This window comes from Drosophila erecta, unplaced genomic scaffold, assembly GCF_003286155.1.
Source record: "Drosophila erecta strain 14021-0224.00,06,07 unplaced genomic scaffold, DereRS2 tig00000294-arrow-arrow-pilon, whole genome shotgun sequence".
NCBI classification, from domain to species: domain Eukaryota; kingdom Metazoa; phylum Arthropoda; class Insecta; order Diptera; family Drosophilidae; genus Drosophila; species Drosophila erecta.
Window position 1 is genome coordinate 512,439 of NW_020825218.1, and position 20,823 is coordinate 533,261.

General features: G+C 34.4%; 1 protein-coding gene across 1 annotated transcript in view; it reads left to right on the plus strand.

Moving 5' to 3' along the window:
• Positions 1 to 20,823, plus strand: part of LOC6555841 (transcription factor SOX-5) — a 35,678-nt gene that overhangs the window by 6,199 nt on the left and 8,656 nt on the right. Inside the window, exons 3-4 of the mRNA XM_001982671.3 lie at positions 414 to 494; positions 6,183 to 6,300. Of these exons, the coding sequence (XP_001982707.1) occupies positions 6,202 to 6,300 (99 nt within the window). The 5' untranslated portion in view covers positions 414 to 494; positions 6,183 to 6,201. The remainder of the gene's footprint in view (positions 1 to 413; positions 495 to 6,182; positions 6,301 to 20,823) is intronic.

Here is a 20,823-nt window from a genome sequence, read left to right on the forward strand (position 1 = left end):
TTTTCATTCTCATGTAATCCCAGATGGACTGGCACACAGCTGCTAATGCCATAGACAATTTAAAATGAAACCATGAATTTCTAATCTATTGAATGTCCGAGTGGTCATATTCAAGTAATTCAATAGCTATAATATAAGTAGGTCTCTATCTGGTATTTTTATGGACACACCATATGGAAAAAAGGCGGAGCTATGAATTTTATTGTAAGTACTTTCTACTTGAAACTTCATACATTATTAGCAACGATTGAAAGGATGGCAATCGTTCGAGGACCAAGAAAGAGGGAATATTAAGCTTATGATTATTCTAAGAATAAACTTTACACTGCCAAAAATCACTAAGCTTGTGACATATGGGCCTTGCAAAGGCCCTTAATAATTTCTATTTTTGACGATTTTACGTTTTGTTGCAGGTACAATATCGAGAAATGGATTAGTAAGCTCTAATTTGTTTTTAAATATCTTGGCAACGATTGGGAAGCAATAAAAAAAAGGTAAGTAGAACAAGTCCAACATCAAAAGCCTGCCAAACTAAAAAGTGTAATTGTTTATACCATAACTTCTGTGTGTTCGAGGTGGGATCGTCGCTAGTTAAAAAATGTAAATCGTTTGTTGCTTCATAACATTCAAATCGGCGGATTAAATATATGTATATTTTTATATGTTATATATGTATAAAATATACATGTATATATTATTAAAATATCTGTTGAGCGGAGCATCGGATTTTAACCAATGAAGGGTAGATCTAGCCTTCTACTACTCCGAACTGATTTACACGAAGTTGAACATTATTTCAGGGTCAACCCGGGATAGACATTTCATGCTTATTACACTTGCCGCACCCCATTGGAATTGGGCTTATCCACGGTGTAATTCTCTCACCCTGGTGATTGCTATGTTTTCAGAAACCGTCATCTGTCCTGTACTTAATATATAAAATCTCCCTTGTCTGCGCTTGGATGCAAAGAAATTTGTCAGCTTATTATTTTGGCTGGTTTCTGACCACATTTTAACAGTAGCGATGAGAACTTTTGAAAGGGGATGAAACTCTTCGTAATACCTTATTGATTTGCAGTCATCCAAACGACGTCTTTAATCTTTTGAGATCTTTCTATAGTACTCACGAAACAAAAGCAAATTTATTAGAAAATTTAAGTGTTCAGCGTGTAGTGGTAAAAGTGTTACATGACAAATATGCTCAGAAAATTAAAATAGCAATTGTTCCGATATACAACTTATAAAAGTGACATTTCGCGATACGCTGCATGTGGTTATAACTGTATTAAAAACACGAAATATAAGTAACAAGAAGGGCTTTAGAAATTTTCTCCTGATTGTATCATATTACATGATAACACTTTTATCAATTTTCCGTGAGCTAGTGTTTAAATTCGACTCTACAATTTAGGTGGCAATCATGTCCGCAAAAGGAAAAAAATATATACATTTTTATTGCTTGAATTTTGCTTTAGAGGGGTTGGAATTATTTTTCCTGTTTATTTTTGGCGGCTGCAAATGAATAATTTTCTACATGCTCCTTTTTTGTTAACAACTTTCGTTATTTTATTGAGTTACCAGACTTTGTTTATTAATTTGGATCTTTTCCAGCCATCGGGCATCCTTATCAGATGAGAACAACTAAATTCATGAATTTTGGATGTCTTACAAAAAAGACGGAATAGTTTGAATGGTCGCGCATGAAACCTCATAGCATAAGCGTAGTATATGATGAAAAAATCAAAGCTAGAGATATGTTTAATTCATTTTCGGAATATTCCTATGATATACACGTATGTATATAGTTTTTATATCCAATCTGTCCTAGCTTAATTACGAACTATCTGCAATATAGAGAAGTTCCAAGAAAGAGCTTTAAAACTTACTTAATTCGGACCGACAGGCCAACTCGGCTGATGATATGGATCAGTCTTACATACATACATATATACTATATACATCTGTTCCTTTTGGGGTCGGAAATGCTTCCAGTACTGCAAACACTGATCTGCATATACATATGTATATAAATCCAACTAGGGTCAAGTCATACCTACACACACACAAAGATAAGCAGAGTCGTGTCTATACGTACATAAGTATATATTTACTTATGAAAGGAAAATTGCCACTCCTCGCCACTCGGAAGGCTGGGGCTAGATAGAAATGCACAAGCATAAGCCTGCATAAATAATACATAGACCTGTCGGCGGATGGAAGTCTCGACGGCCGGATAAACGGAGCAGAAAATGTAGTCCTTTGTAAGCTATCCGAGGTCCAGTCAGCCTTTTGTTTGCGCCTTTTTGACCAAACAAGTGCAGCATCAACAAACAAACAATATACACACAAAGCGCATTCAGTAACACAACAGTCTTAAACACAAAGGCAAACCACTCTTTGAACTGCGATTTGTATGAGCGCCTCGATCCATTCACTGCCCTGAGTAAAAATAAAGGACCTTCGTGGTTTTCATATGTAAATTTAAAATGGTTATACAGCACATCATAGTCTTAGAAAGCAGCGACATCTGCTAATAAAACAAATGAAGGTGAATATACATTGTCGTCTATATACTTCTGGCCAACAGACGGACAGACGGATAGCCGACCCCTGACAAACGGACGGACACGGCGAAATCGAATTAGTTAGTAACTATACCCGTTACTCGTGGGGCATTCGGGCATGGCCAGGTTGACTGCTCTAGTGATGCTGATAAAAAATATATATACTTTATAGGACCGGCAACGTTTCCTTCTACCGGTATTACTCTTCAACGAATATAAAATACCCTTTTACTCTGTTAGAAACAGGTATAACACGTTAATAATCCGTTCGCTAAAAAGTTTTCAAATTTTAGTTTACGCAAATAAATTGAATTTAAAAAATGCCTTTACTTCAATGTATTGTTGATTTTGCGAACAGAATTTTTCCTTCATCAAACTGTTTTTCAAAATGCAAACAGTTGAAAAAAAACAGTTGAAAACTTTAAAGGCTATATAGTTTGTATTTGGAACAAAAATCGTTAATCTTTTACGAAAAACGTTACATTATATTACATTGCTATGTGATAATTTAGTAATTGGCAAGGTACATCCGCTTTTTAGTTTTGCCATATTCGAATTCGATGTGTATTAAATTGCCTAGTATCAAGTAAAAAATATTCGTCTTTAAATAACATTTTGTACATTTAGGCAGCTCACGCTGTTTGATGGGATAAAGTTTTTGTGTTTCTTCAATTTGCAAAGTAGCAAACGGTTCGTTTCAAAATGCCTGCAAGTTTCACCAAAGAACGCTCGTTGACTTTTCCCTTTAGAACCGTATTAATTTTTAATGCCAGCACGTGTTTGAGCAGCCGCATTAGGTCTACTACCAATGCTCGTAAACAATGCTGGCCACAATCAATAGAACAAGACCACAAGTCATGGGAAGGTTATGACCTCAATTGAAAATTCATTATTGCACCAAGAGGATTTTTTATGTGCTTATGATGTTTTTTGGGACGCTTGAAAAAAGGGGGAACTAATATTTATTGTATGCACCTTAGAGCACACACCAATCAACCACGTGCCTACTTATCGATTTAGAAACAGTTTGCCAGGAGAAAAAGAGTGCAAAGCAAAAAAAACCTTTAAGAAAGTGAACATTGGCTTATGTTTTTCATTGTAACTGTAAAATGACGCTCATACTCGTACACACTAATGGCTATCATTATTATTACTTACAGGAGAATAATATAATATAAGGGACCTAGAATCTGCATTTTAGTTTTCTAGATTTTATAATTCCCGAGATCTTGAACGTCATACGGGCGGACGGGCAGACAAGCGGATGATCAGACGGACATGCCCGGACTTACTTGATTACTTATTTTGAACAAGAACATATATAATTCTACCTATATACAATGGAATTTTAAACTGGTTAGAAATATGACCACTGCAATTAGAAAATTGAAACGTAGCTTGCTGGAAATGTACATAAAATGATATTTAAATTTGTAAAATTTGCTTTTGTTCGTGGGCTAGTGCTCAAATATACATATAAATAGCCTTGGAATATCAAAAACTTATATTTTGCATAAAGAAACTGGAATTTAAGTGTGCTGCTGTGACTTGGAAATTCTGTACTCGTAACAAAGCATTTCCAAACACTCCCTTAACCCTCTGTTTGTAATATTACTTGCTTGGCGTAACTAATTTGTTATTTTTTTTTTTTCGATTTCCATTACTTGCCGTTTGCATGTCTTCTTCAATATACAGGATGTCATTTTTTTAACTTACACGCGTCTACGTATGTGTAGGTGTCTATAAATATTGACATTTTAATATTAGAGCAAGAACAGTATGAAAGGAGAAATCCATTGAAGCAATTTTGCGGAAGCTATTTGTAAGTGTACAAGTCAATATTTGTGTCTACAACTGTATGGGAATCCACATCCACATAGAGGGGCTTATGTGCAACCCTCTATGCGCTTACATAGAGGAATACAGCATAAGCAATATAACTCGTGCGGATGGAGTCGCACTGAGCGGAAGTCATCATTATAAATAAAATGTTTAGTTCAAAGCGAATCGGGCAAACAATCATTTGTTGTGGAAAGGCACGGTAGGAATATAGTGCATGGGAAAGAACTTCGCCTTCTTAATATAAATTATGTGTTAAGTATCTGCTGATCTGTAAAGGCAATGTTGTTGTATTTTCATGTTGTTTTTAAATATCAATAGACATTGGCAAAAAACAAAATTTTTTATTTCAAATAGTCTTTTCGGCTTGTATGCCGCTACTATTTTTGGCATATCGGTAGGAATTGACCAGTCAAATGAATAAACTATCAGATATTTATATTTTTTTGGCATATCGATAAAAAATGGGAAAAACATGAAAGATATCAACAAATTTTTTAAAAAGTGTGCGTATGACCGTTTTGGCGTTTTTTGTTAATTTTTTGTGCTTTATAGGGTCGGAAATGCCTAATTCTACTTGTAGGGTGCAAGGCTGCTTGCCAACCCTCCACACAAATCCCTAAAAAATGTGTGTAGTTTCGGTGTATATGACTAATGAAATTTAATTGCCAATCCAGAAAGGATGGTTGACCAAATTGGAAATCTTTACGGGATAATTTAGAAATTAAGGATTGCCACACAACAGGAAATTTTACGTTAGACTTAGACAGGTGCAAGCCCCAACTGATAATGCGAAACCAAAATTGTTATTTTAGCATTTTTTATTTAATTATTAGTAATTGATAGACATATTTAAAAGCTTAATGAGCGCTTGGCATATCTGCATTTATTGGCGAGATAGATACGTTGTAATTTTAAAATGTTTAATTTTTTTTAATTAAATTATATGCGGTTCGTAAATTAGACGCACTAAATTCTGAAAGCTTAATTCCAATCGTTAAGATCCTATACTTCTACCCTTATAGTCTACGAAAACACGAAAAACTTATTTTTAACCCTGTAAATTATAAATAATTAATACATTTATTCAGTATCATAAGACTCCATAACATTAGTATACAACTTTAAAAACTATATACAGAAAACTTTTCTAAAGGTCTTTTTATCGCGTTACTCGTAGAGTAAAATCGTATACTACATTCGTTGAAAGGTGTGTAACAAGTTAAAGAAAGCGTCCGACACTATAAAGTATATATATTTATGATTACGATAAAAAAAAAAAACTTTTTGCACGCCCACTCCTACGCCCACAAACCAACCAAAACTGTCACGCAACACTTAAAAAAATTAAAATTTTTTCATTTTATTTCCCCAATTTCTACCGATATTCCAGAAAATGCGGTAATTTCTCGTTCGCACTTTCACTAGCTGAGTAAAGACGGGTATATCTGATAGTCAGGGAACCCGACTATAGCATTCTATCTTTTTTTTCTCATTTTTACCGTTAATGCAATAAATGTTGAATTTTCTCATTTGCACTTCCACTAGATGAGTAACTGGTATCTGATAATCGGGAACTCGAATATAGCATTCTCTCTTGTTTAAGTTATATCCTATTTCAGAAAAACTTTAAAGTTAGAAAGATGTTTTGATACCTAACGGCGTTAAACTTATTACTTACGACCTAAAGTCCATAGTGTATATTTCTTCCGACTACTTGTTAAAAAGGAACTCTTGCATTGTTTTAATTTTAAAATTAATTTACAAACCATTTTACAGAGACCGTCGATATGCCGATATGAAGCCTCCTGGAGAAGATCACACTAATGAGAAGGAACAATCCGACTTAGGGATGATAAAACAACTTCAAATAATACGTAATCGAATACTCAGTCAGGTGCGTCAGATCCCATTTTTATAAAAATTTCTTTTATTTAGATGAGAACAAGGATTACAAATATTTTTCCTTGTGTTTTAACTGTTAGATCCGTCTAACACGTAGGCGTTTATGGATCCTATCTTATATACCTTATATATATTCCCAAACTTTTAGATAACAACAGAAAGAAAAACAGCGCAAATTTGCCTCAAAAAGTAACGCCTATAAAAATAAAAGATGTTGAACAACTAATTTATCGAAGATAAACTGTTGTGATTGATTATAGCTTTTCAATATCAGAATATTTTTCTTTTTTTTTTTGTAGCCCATAATTAAATATACCCTTTACTCGTAATGTAAAATGGTATACTAGATAAGTAAAAAAGTATGTAAAAGGAAACGTTCCCGACCCTACAAAGTATACATATTCTTATTCCTTCCCTCTTGTTTTGATTTTGTTTCATGGTATTATTTGTCTTGCCAATTTCTATCGGTACGACATTTTGACCATTAATTTTTAGGTTTTTCTTTCATTTTATTATTTTTTTCCCCCAATTTCCATTGATTTGCCAGAAAATTTTTGAAATTTCTTGTTCGCATTCCACTCGCTGAGAACCGGGTATCTGTTAGTCGTGAAACTTGAACATAGCGTTTTTCTCTGCTTTTTATAAAGTATAACATCTTCAAATGCATAAGTGGTGAAATTTCGGCAAATTTCGTTCGATATTTATAACATTTAATAGGCCAAAATCCTCGAGACGAAACGTTTTTTTTTCCACCACTAGGCGCCCTTATGCTAAAACTATTTCAAACTAAATTCGTTTTGCACAAGGCTCAAACGATATTGCCTAAATCGCAAATGCAACCCCTTAGAAAGTCACGTATTTCTTTTAAGGTTACTTTAACAAACTACCATCCCAAATTAATATAAGCAGTCACGTAATCCTCAATGAATTCAAAATTTTCAATGAAGCGTTCAACATTTTGTTTTCTTTTTGATAAATACGGGACATTATTTTATTATTATTTTGTATACTTATTTTAACTAAACGGGCACTTTATTTAAAATGTAATTGTACCCGTTACTCGTAGAGTAAATTAGAATTCTAGATTCCTTAAAAGGTATGTAACAGATAGAAAGAACCGTTTCCGACCCTATAAAGAATATATATTCTTAATCAGGATCACTAGACTGGTTAGCATAGATTTAGCAACTTTAATTTTTGGTTATTGTTTTATTAGACTCGTATATTTCCATCGATTTTCCACGTCATCTGTTAAGACCACAAGCCCCCAAAACTACTTTTCAAAAATGTTTTCTTTATTTTTTTGTTTTAATTATTAGTCTTGCCAATTTTTATCGGTATACTAAAAACATTTTGGCCACGCCACTTTAACGCCCATGTTCCCATGTTCTGTCGATATGCCAAAAAAATGGTGAAACTTTTCGTTCGCACTACCACTAGCTGAGAAACGGGTATCTGATAGTCGAGGAAATCAACTATAGCGTTCCCTCTTGTTTTTATATTTTATTCAATTTTTATTTGATTTGCCCTGTGCCTGAATAAACTTTTCTTGCCTCTTCGCCGCTTTGTGTATAAAACCTATTTGTTGCTTTCAGTTTCTTTCATCATTTGCGCAGGTTTGAATAACCATTGTATTGTTCTGATTATTCAGAACTCTAACAATAAGCTTTTCTCTTCTCTGTGTTGTACTTTCCATTCCATTTGGTCCTTCTGTATGATGTGCTCGCCACGAAGCCGTTGTCCTTTCACATTTTCAGACGGTTGGAGAAAGTACATACATACATGTGGGCACCGTCTGTTCTTAGTGTATAAATTACATTGAGCCGGTCCAACGAGAACCTATTATATGTGAAATATATAAACTCAAGATAAATTAAAGAGGCAAGATTCCTATATTGATCTATGTATGTATGTATACCTTGCGTACCCTTGCAGTAACTATATATTTTATAAAAAATAAAATCAGGCAAATAATAAAATTATAAAATATCAACCCATTTTTCAAAAGTTTTGGCGTGGCAATTTTGGGCTGTAGACAATCAACACTCTTGATCAGGATAACTAGACGAGTCGATCTGACCATGTCAATCTATCAGTATGAACGTCGAAATCTCGGGAGCTATATAACTACTATAGAAGATTGCATGCAGCTAGCCCATGCCCATAAACCTCTCTAAGCCTTCACACTCACACTTTAAAAAAATGTTTGAATTTATTCGCTAATTTCTATCAATATACCAAAATCATTTTTTTTGTTAAGTGCCTCTTAATGATTGAACCAATTGGTTGAATCAAACCAATCTATTTCACATTACGTAAAAAACACACAGTTCGGCAACAAAAAATCTTCCTGTAAATACAAACTTGTAAACCGTTTTACAAGATTGGATCTTCCCTAAATGTTAGTATTTTTTTTTCGACCTATGTTAATAAAGTATATTTCCGCACATTATCCTTGTGATTTTCACCACCACCCAATTTAAGTGTACCTATTATTCACCGGGGAGTTATTCTGTGCATTAAGTAACGGTGAGGTAGCAAATTTTTAGCTGAAGCCGTCAATGAATAAGCACATCCTATGGATTTCGAATTCAGACTCTGGCTTAACTAAGCTAATCCGCTTGGAATCACGCTAATGTGATGTTTATCTGTGCAATACTTAGCTGAAAAAAGGGGATGATTGACGACGATGAGGGCACTGATTATTATTGTCAATGCGCAAAAGATCTAATGAAATCTGAATGTTCCGGTTCAAGTTTACTTTTTTGGGGTAGTTGTCACCCGTGCATATTAAAAAAAAAAGACAATCATAACCGCCGCAAACATAGTCCCAACGCAGATAACATCTCATACCTTAGAAGTTCAAAAGGTTCTCATTAAAAGTATATTTAAACACATAAAATTAGCCATGCTTGGTTTTGCTAAGTATTAAAATTATGTACAAACACATTAAAAATAGTAAAATGGAAAATGAGTAAAAAATTTATATTGCCTTGCAGTTTTAGCGAAAAATTATAAAAGACAGTGGACCCCAGAGACTAGTTGGCGTAGAATCGGAAGAACGCACAGATGAACACGGCTAAATCGAATTGATAATGAATATATTTACATACATATACATTATACACGTTTGAAAATGTCTCTTCCCTGCGTGGCAAACGTTAAACTAAATTCAATATACCCTATGCATGGGTAAGAATTACGTTATCGTGTCTTATCATACATACCATACATGCTATTATTTTACGCTCCATATTGGTTTTTCACATTTTCTCAAGATTTCAGAATTATGAACTATATTTATTTCAAACCGGTCGATAATATCAAAAAGCGATCGCAAATTTTATAGAAATTAACTAGGGGGAAACTATCTTTGGGTCCAGAAATTTGATTTTTTTAGTCGATTTGATGGGAAATGAAAACAGTTATTTTCAAATTCATATACAAATTATTTAGAGTGATGCCTGGGGTAAGTCATATCGCCGCTGACATCGTAGATTGTGTAAATGATGCCGGCCACAATTTTAGTCTGAAATCAACAAACCAAACATTATCTTACTCGGGAGGGATTTTTATCGATGAACTAAAATGTTTGCACAATTTAGCGTCGTCAAACATGTTCAAAGAAAAAAAATCGTTATTCTCACACAAAATGTCTTTATATTTGCTGTCAAAATGGGTCTAAAAATGTTTTGTTTTTAAAATCTTCAGACACACAACAATTTTGTATGCTCTTTAAAATTACTGCTTATATGCTAGACGGTTCCCTATTTATTTTATTATTACTTACACAATTTTGAAAGACATGGGTTTTAGAAAATGCCGTTTAAAGTTTGCGGTCAGTTTGAGGAAAGGAACTCTTCCACAACATCAAGCATTAGCTTTTAAAACTTTGGCACCTTATTAAACGTATTATATTAATATATTAACAAAGTTAGGAGGCGTGGAAACAGGAGATTCTTTGCGTATACTTACATATGTATATATGTATGTATTTCTATCTGTACGTCGATCGATAAAATAGGAAAAGCCCACGCAAGCATCCCAAGATATGGGTTAGTCTAAATCATTTCAGTGAAGAAGCGCACATTTTATAGCAATATTTATGCATTTTGTGACATTTATGGATGAGTTCAGAATTTTGGTGTTGTCATGTGCATAAAATATTAGCTGGCTGATCAATTTATATATAAAATGTTTTTACTTTTCTTAGTCCACTCTATAAATTGGCTCATAGATTGAACAGCAATAGATATGAAAAATGGGAATGTATGGTAAAGCAATGTATGGAGCCTTTCACGATTTGTGTACATAAATATATACATCAATTAATTTTTCTTTTTTTTGGTCAAGCAATGATCTATGAATGTGTGTCTATGCAGCTTGAGACATTATATTGTTTTCCTTTTTTGTGGTATTTCTATATTTATATGTGTTGATTGCAAGTGCTTATGGAACGCACCTATGAACCGTTTATATAAACCATATGAGATCCAAAATATAAGATAATCCAGTATACATATCTGTGTGTACATACATATACGCAAAAAGTACCAGCAACAGTACTATTGTATTGTAGTAATATTGTATTTGTATTTGAATGAACTTGCCAGAGAGTATATTGCGTTTAGCCAGAAGTATTAAGTATATTTACGTATGTATATATACATATATATGTATGTATACATACATTATGTATTCTTGAACAGTAGCCGAGCTCATATAGCTATAGTTCGTCTGTCAGCCTGTATATAGTTTTTTCTTTGAGAAAAGCTTATTTTAAAACTAGTTAGAAAAATGTTAAAAGTAATAGAAAAAAATCATAGATTGTTGTTTTTGGTATATGGTAAACATTCGATTTTTTTTTAATATATATTTTCTGCAAGGGTATAAAAGCTTCGGCTTGTCGAAGTTTCTTTAATTTCTTGTCAACTGCTACCCTGACACACGTGTAATTACGCTAGGAACAAAGTTTGATGTGATCGAATTGATTTTTTTTTTATTCTACCTTTTTTCAATGCGTTTTCTTAAGATTGAAAGTCTGACTACAGCATTAGTAAAGTCGTCGGAGAAGTTATAGTGACGCAAGAGGAAAATATGTATGTACATATATTCAAATAAGATTTGGTATATTTTATGATACAGCTTCCAAATGTGTTCCGTTTTTTCTGCCGTATAATTCTGTTTCTGTATTCATTCATAAATTTTGCTTTTAAAAATAGAACTGTCTTTCCTTCCTATTTCTATTCCCTCGTAGTACCGCTCCCCAGTTTTACGATTGCATACTATTTCATAGACTTACATACATACATATGTATAAACATATCTTCCTTCTTATGCAGCGATGATGTTGTCATGCCATGGTGTTGCAGTCGCTTCGCAAGGTTAGCGCTACCTGATTAATGTTAAAATATTTTCAGACATTTTGCAAGCATTTACCGGTGTAAATTGGTGTACCGATTTTCCATATTGCATAGGGCCTATGTACATACATATATGTACATATCTAAAGTCAGCCAAAATCAACTATTAATGAAAATGCAAAAACTTTTTTTTGTTATGGGAACTTTGAAAATATCTAAAGATATAACTAATACAAATCAATTTAAAATACTCCTTTATTTAGATAAGGCTACATTATTATTTTGTTTTACAAAATATCAGTTAATACAAAATACTATTTATACATTTGCTTAACTGCTATCATGCTATTATTTAAATAAACATGTAGGATTGGTAAATCGATTGGTAAATCGATTATCGATTAATCGATGTCTTCTAAAAGATTTATAACAATATATCTATGTACATAAAACCCGCTGAAGACAATAAATAATATTACTTTGAATTGTTCATAAAAAAATAGAAAAAATTATAAAATTAGTTTAAGACACATAAGAAATAATTTATGAAAACTTTACCATGTTAAATAGCAGAGCCTCCTTGGATTTCTCTACATCTTGCGGTGCCCACACAAATGCAATGGCAAGTAAGACTTCTATTTCTATTTGCGTGCGTAAGTAATGTATGTACACTTTGACTACTTACATACATACTTACTGCGTTACTGCGAATGTATTTACATAAATAGCTGGACTGGGCTGGGCTTTGCAGACATCATGCATTTATGGTAAATAAAAAATATAATTGCTTTTGTGTGAAGAATTTAGTCATCAACTGAAAGAACTGTACTTACCTGATTTATACAATTAACTTCATAAAAAGTTCACCTAAAAACACTTCAGTACGCTGCAGAAGCGACTTTAAAACAAAAACAATAGGAATAAAGGAAACTAAGTCGAAAACTATGACGGGCGCGAGTCAGAGTATATCCGGCCATAACGATGCCCTGTAACTAGAATCACTTATATGTGATAATTATATATGAATATTTTGGCTTTGTCTCAAGCTTATGTTAAATATTTTCCAACATAGTAAAACATTAGGTCAACAAAATTATTTAAATCATTTTTATTAAGACTAAAATATAGATTAAAACAATAAACAATACTATAGTCGAGTTCCCCGACTATCAGATCCCCGTTACTCATCTAGTGGAACTGCGAAAGAGAATTTTAATAATTTTCTGGAATATCAGTAAAAATTGCGAATAAAATTAAGGAATGAAAAAAAAATGGGCTTGGTAGGGCGTGGAAAAATGATTTTCCGCCAATCGATAGAAATTTACAAAACTAATAAAAAAATTTAAAAAATATTACATTTACAAAAAATGTGTTCGTGGCAGGTTTGTGGGCGTTGGAGTGGGTGTGGCAAGTTTTGGAAATAAACTTGCGCTGCGTCTATGTCTCTGGAAGCTGCATGCTTAATCTCAACATTCTAGCTTTTGTAGTCCCTGAGATCGAGACGTTCATATGGACAGACGGACGGACAGACGTACATATATAGCCAGTTCGACTCTGCTATTGATCCTGATCAAGAATATGTATAATTTACATACTCGGAAGCACTTCCTTCTGCCTGTTACATACATTTCAACTAATCTATTATACCCTTTCACTCTACAAGTAACGGGTATAAATATCACAGCTCTGTTGAAAAGCTTAAGTCCAAATGTTGCCACGCCCACTTCAACGCCCACAAACCGCACAAAATTTGCACGCCAACACTTTTAAATAATTTTTATTAAGTTATTTTTCATTTTATTATTTTTTCCCCAACTTCTACCGATATCCCATAGAATATCCCACTAGCTGAGTAACAGGTATCTGATAGTGTAAGATAGAAAAGTGTAAGAAATAAAAATTATTTGGAAGTGGTAGTAGTAAACCATCTGAAGCTTGGCAGGCGACTTAAGCCCATTAATTGCCTTTGTTCGCAAATTTCTTTTGTATCCTATATAAATAAGTAAAGTTTTAATGGAAAAGTTTTAAGAATTTGGATTATTATAAGAATTTCGATTATTAAAATGTGTATTATTAAGAACGCAAAGTGGAAAGCAACAACTACAATTAACCACCTACATCTTACTTTCCCAAAGTCGTTTGCATCATCCCTTTTAAATCCCTTAGAATACTCGTGTTCCTGCTAATAATACAAGAGGGCTCTTGAAATAGGGCTGCCTTCCTCTCCCTTTACGAAGCTAATGACTCCTGAAATAGCAAATAAATCTGTGGCGAAGTCCGTGTTTGTGGTACACAATTAGTTAAAACATGGTGTCCGGTAAGTGTTGTTCGCACGTGTGCAGGACATCAAGAAGCGGGAGTAATCACATAAAGAAAACTTTTTACCTGCATACAAAATTATCAGTGTAATTATATATGTATAACTAAGTTCAAATCAAATAGAGTCTCAATCAGTTTTTAAGCCCTCTTTTAAGGTATGATTGTATGCTAATTCAGTTATGATAGTGAAAAACTTATCTAAGCCATAATTAAAATAACATTTTCAAACGAAAACACCTTTTTACAGAAAAAAATCTTCACGGCCAAAAATTCGTTATTTAGTTATTTTTATTTCCGGCCTTATAAAGTTTATATTCTTGACCTGGATCACTAATCCGAGTCGACCGTGCCATATCCGTCTGTCCGTATGAACGTCTTTAGCTCAGGAACTATAAAAGCTAGATAGCTGATATTAAACATTCAGGTTTTAGAGACATAGACGCAGCGAATGTTTTGCAAAGCTCACAAACCGGCCGAAGCTGCTGCGCCCACACTTTGAAAAAATGTTTTGATATTTTTTCACTTTTTTATTAGTCTTGTAAATTTCTATCGAATTGCCGAAAAACTTTTTGACACGCCTACTCCAAAGCCTACAAACCGCCCAAAATTGTCACGCCCACACTTGATAAATGTGATATTTTTCATTTTTGATTATATAGTGTAAATTTCTATAGACTTGCCAAAAAATGTTTTGCACGCCCACAAAACGACCAAAACTCTCACGCCCTCTCTTCCCCCAAATTTCTCGTTTGCACTTCCACTAGCTGAGTAACGGGTATCTGATAGTCGGGGAACTCAACTGTAGCATTCTATATTTTTGTATTTTATATTTGCTGTTCCAGTTTCTATCTATTTTGGCCACGACGCTTACAACCGCCAAAAACTAGCACGCTCACACGTTTTAAAAATGGTTGTATTTTATTAAAAATGATTTTGTACAATTTTCATCGATAAAAAAGAATTCAAAAAGAATATTGAAATTGCTCGCTTGTAATTATTATTTATGACATTTATTTATGATGTCTACCAAATGGCAACACGTTATAATAACCGTTCCGACTTGTGTAACATATATAGCACCTGCTATATAGGTAGCACCTGCAATAAAAAGAAGATTTTTGGGAAAGTCAGACGGGCATTGCTAAATCGACTCGGATGTTTCATATTCATATACTCGATTTCAACGATATTATTATTGCGTTCGATTTCGGATTACAAGCATAATCCAAATTCCCTTTGATATAATTTTCTGTCACTTTTTGAGTCGAACGTATAAGACTCGAACTATCAAGTTGTCAAGTTTTGAGAAATGCCAGGTTTTCCTTAGATTGGTACTGACATTGCATAGCGGTGGATATTACTATTAAAATTCATTGGCACGCTCCGTGTGCCTTCTGCCAACTAGGCTTAATCTGATAAAAATTGAAGCAACCACAATCCCGCAACCACCAGCTGAGACATTCAGCCGCGAAGTTGTCGAATCCGAATTCCCAAGCGGCTGTTCCTGTCGCCGAAAGCTGTAACGAAAACCGTTAATATTCCAATAACACAAGGTATACGAACAGTAGTGACAGTGGACGAAAGCTGGGGCATTAGAGCTGCAAATTACACAGATGACACGCTGTGTCATCGCTTCATTGACTGACTCCTTAGTATTGGAGGATGACTCTGAAAAAAGTTTCTTTTGCGTTGAGCCTTTTCTTATTGAATAATTTCGCATTGTCGTACACATCTTGCGGCATTGTTGTTGATGGGAAGGTTGTACAAGTGCTCTTGGAGGGTTTCTAGAGACAATTCCTTTCTCAGATGGCACTAACAGAAAATCAATACCGTTCTCTTTTAAAAAGGAGCCAACCTAGATCCATTGATGGGATAAGACGAAAATAAATATTTAAAAGCAAACCTCTCGGGAAACAAATTAGACGCAACGGGTGGCTGACAAGCCTTATTTTTAAATATTTTAACTTCTTTAAAGAATTAATAATAATTGCTGTGGGTTCACAGGCATTGGATGTCCTGCGATACGAGCGATATGAAATATTAAAATGTAATGCAGAAGTAATTATTCTGATTCGTGTTATTTTTTTCTTCGCGACCAAAATGCCGTGAAATTCAAATGAAATGCAACTCAATTATCATAATAAACTGCTACTCTTTTATTGCTGACGTTAATCTACGTTTTTGTCGTTGTTCGTGATAATAGCAATTGCTACAGTCATATATCCATGCTATGTCATATATCCAGCAAAATAAAATACTAAAAAGTTTGAAACATCGAGATCTATAAGTGCTATATAACTTGAGATTAGGTATGCAGACTGTTTAGCGCTAGTTTGCTGTAAACTTATAACGCCCAAAGCCGCAAAAAAACTTTAACAAGAGCGTACAAGAATATTTTATTTCTAAATAGTATTACTTGGTTTTACCGAAATTTTGATATTAATCCGAAAGATTTATTAACAAATAATGATATAAATGTCTTGGTTAGTCATTAGTCAATGTTGGATTTCGTATATTTCTAGTAAGATCACCATTAAAATCCACACCTTACCATTAAATAAAATAAATCTCAGAAACAACATGCTGGTCTTCTGCAAGGGTGTATCTTGATTTAAAGTATAATTTTTCCAAAGTAATTATAATCTAAATTACAAGCTCATATTTCTCACATATGTGGTAGGAACGGTATCTGTCTTTAATTTTATGTCAAGATATAAATATTATAAAAATAATATCAATAATTAGGCATAGGAAATAAAACATTAGGCAATTCTTAAATCAATAAATTGACATACAAACATTACAACATTACAAGAAAGTTTCCTTTAATACTTAACACATCTCAAAGTGATATTTTTTCCTCACATTGTATCTTATTTTATATATCTTATTTTATCTTATCTTATTTTTGCTACAGTTCGTTGTTGCTTTCACGCTGAAATACTTTTTCTTTGTTTTGGTGAACCCCCTCCGGGTCTATCCCACCAGAGCTAGCCAAGTCCTATGTGGAAACACACCTGTGATTCTTCCACATTTTTGGCTGATAGACTTTTTTTTAAAAAAAAAGGGCAAGCGAATATAACTTGAACGCTTGCCTTGATGGACCCTTAAAATTCCACATAGAAAAGGGAGCGTACTGTAAGCAGGGTGATGCAACTGCACGTGCGGGTCATTGAATTGTTTGAGAATACAAATAACTGATTTGTATTTTCCTGGGGACGACTATGAGTAGAAGTGGCGAAGGCGGTGTGGCTGCTGCAAAGACCGCCACTCAACTTCTGGCTTTATTCTAATTACGAATACAAGCCGCTATAAAAACCACCCTCGGCCCACCCGCGCGGCTAATGTCAAGTGCAAATGTCTTGGTCAAAGCAAAGGTCGCGGCATATGAGGAACGAGATGGTGGGCCCGTGGGCCAGGAAATAGCATTCACTTCTTTAATAGAACCGTATTTCATCTTGGACCGCCCATCGTTTGCTGGGTAATTGTTTTTTCTTTCTTTGCACGACGATTTGTAACTTTGTCCCTGCCCTTCGACGCCCTCGTCACATACTGAATCCTGCATCCTGGGTCGGCGTCAACTCAATTACGAAATATTTAACGTTGGCACTGCAAACGGTATACGCATGATTCTTGCACATGTCGTCCGCATCTCGTATCTCGCTTCACTGTTGCTCTTAGCCAGGAAATTCAGAAATATATTGGGGAAATTAAAATTTGAATTGAAAATAGTATTTGAAAAAATGTGGGAGCTGGGTTTCATGTGGTTTGCTTATCATCAGTTTCAGGCATGCCGATACAAAGTATTAGAAGCTGTCGGCGACCGCATCGCATCTCAATTTTAAAAGTGCTATTATGAAATTCACATGAGTAGTTAGCTGCTCCAATCTTCTGACCACCCATCACTCGCCCTCCGAATAAAGCGCTTATGTAAACAATGGAAGCTCTAATGATGGAAAATGCCAGGCCCGGCTAGAAGGAGATGATTAAATCTCTAACAACAAAAGACAAAATAGCATTCAAATTAGATGCTCATTGTCAATGTTTTGTTGCCAAAGTAGCGCCACAGTCAATGTATTGGGATATTCAAGGCCCATTGTTCCTGCCAGACAATGGGGTCACAAATGAAGAGCTTGGGTGTATTCACACAAGCTGTAGCCTTCGGATGTGACGTAGATCCAAAACCCGGACGGTGATTTTTACCAAGGATATGGGCAATAGAAGTAGCTGAGCAATGCGGTATCACGCGGCACAGCTCCAAGAAACAGCAGCAACCCCTCCAATAATATGGATACTAACGATCATCAATCGACGTCATCAATCTTCATCCATTACCAACACACCCAACCCAGCAATTTAAGTCGAATAAGTAAAGCATTGGACATGCTTGAAACGTAAACTTGGCTGGCTCGATTGGCAACCCCACTGTATACCCTCTTGCATTTAAACCTAACTCAATCCCCAAAAAAGGTAGTTTGTACCTAAAATCCTAAGGCTCTTTATATTTTCTTCTCGGGTTTCTTTCTGCACATTTGCATTTTACTTGCATTTTTACGTGTTAAGGTTGGTAAGGCTTTTTATTTAAACTTTATATTTTTATTAAACATACTTTTATTTGTTAAAAGGAACGCTTTAATCGACTGCCTTGTGTATCAGTTAGCTGTCACTTAGTTATTCAATTTTAAATCTAGCACGGAGTTAGCTATGACTAATAAATTAGATTAATAAATGATCCATTTTCTTTTATGATAGGCTTCCCATCTTATTTTCCCATCTCACTTTCACTAATTAAAATGGAAATTAACTTTGTTTAGATTTCTATATTCGCCTTTCTGGAAATAGATATACCATACAATGCAGTGGTATGTGGTATGTGGTATAGTCAACGTCAGAAAGGGGGTAAATACGTATATACGTATCTGACACGGGCATTTTTAAGACCCAAGTTGCGCCAGACAATCCTTTTGTGTTTTTATTATTACAGACGCCTTTCCCAAAATGATGAATAAATAACGAAAATAAAAGAAAAGTACATCCCCGCTAGAGTATTGAGGAGAAGATTGCCGCAACTTTGAGATATGTATGAGGGGAACACGCCGAATGATATAAACACAACCCAGCTTAACCAACATTTACACATCCAAATGCAAAGTTTATGTATGTATGTACATGTATGGTACTCTCATATGTACATATATTTTTACGGCGCAAAGGTACACTAAATTTTCTTAAAATATATGCAGCGACAAGATAAAATTGATCCTGAATAGAAGGGTCAAAGTGTCCTTTTAATACTATGAAGATACTAGAATTGTGAGTGTCAGAATGTTAGAATTTGAGCTAGAACTTCGCAACTGAGAAAATTACACATTTTCAACCCCATGAAGAACATATAAATTATCTTTAGAAGTTTTTGTATATTTTTATTTTGATCTCCAAATATCGACTGCCTATTACAGAATACATCTATTATCTTTACCCTACGTTCCTCAGCAAAGCTTAGCTCTTCTCTCAAAAGCTCCGATGCGCTTGCATTAAACTAAGGGCATAAGAAATATGTAAATGACTCCAGTTAACTTATATACTCCATCTAGATCAACAGTTGAGTGAAACCCAACCGGTTCGTCCGACAATGCTATTTCAATTGAAATTATTAACAAAAATATTTAAATATTTTTTAACTTATCGGTACCTATAGGTATACCGAAGTCCGACCGTCTGTCTTTCCGTCTACCGAATAGAAGTGCTAGAAAGTTCAGATAAAGTATTCAGATCCTGGGGACGAATTTTTTCAGAAAATTGCCGCAATAACAAACCGACAAAAACTGTCACGATCACACGTTAAAATATTCTTTTGATTTTTATTCCCGTTACTCGTAAAGTAAAAGGGTGCACTAAATACGTTGAAAAGTATTTAACAGGTAGAAGGACGAGTTTCCGACATTATATTCTTGATCAGGATCAAAAGCAGCGAAGTCGATCTGGCCAGGAACTTGCATGCAGATTCCCGAGACATGGACGCGCAAGTTTGTTTCCTAATGTTTTCAGGAAAAATATTGATATTTAAAAATTTTTGTATATTTCTAGTTATTTTTAAATTTTAGTCGATTTGCAAAAAAAAACGGCTCGCCACGCCCTCACTAACGCCTACAAACCACGCCCACTGGTTTGAAAAATGCGTATCAATTCATTTATTTTTTATTTGTTTTTCAAATGTCTGCCAAACATTTTTTGCCACGCCCACAATTAAAAAATTTTTTTTTTATTTTATTATTTGTCTTGCCAGTTTCTATCGGAATCCAAAAGTGTTTTTGCCACGCCAAATCTAACGCCCACAAACCGCCCAAAAGTGAAAAATGTGTTCTCTCATGATTTGTTTATCAAGGTCTTAGAAAATGGTTCCACCATTGCCAATACAAATTAAAATAAGCCAACCCAGCTAATAAACCCAACATTCCTATGTAAGGAAAAGGCGTGTTTAACTTCCAACAGAACACAACCATAATCGAAAGTGACTTAAACAATTTGTATTTGCAATTGCATTTGTCTATCTCGTTTATTTTGGTTATGCCTTTAAAAGCATCTATGAACCAGTCGAAAATTACGCTATCCTAGGTATGGGTTGAAGGTGGGTCGGTGGAAAAAGATCAAAGGACAATTTCCTGATTGTTTTATTCCGTTATTTTATTTTGTTTGCGCTCCGTTTCGTTTTGAGCTGTTGTGTATATGTAGGTACGGTTTTATTGTTGATGTTTGGGCGTATGTTGTCTTTACTTATTTATTCGATTCGTTTACTTTGACATTCAGCATCACTCTGTTTCAAATACCCTTAG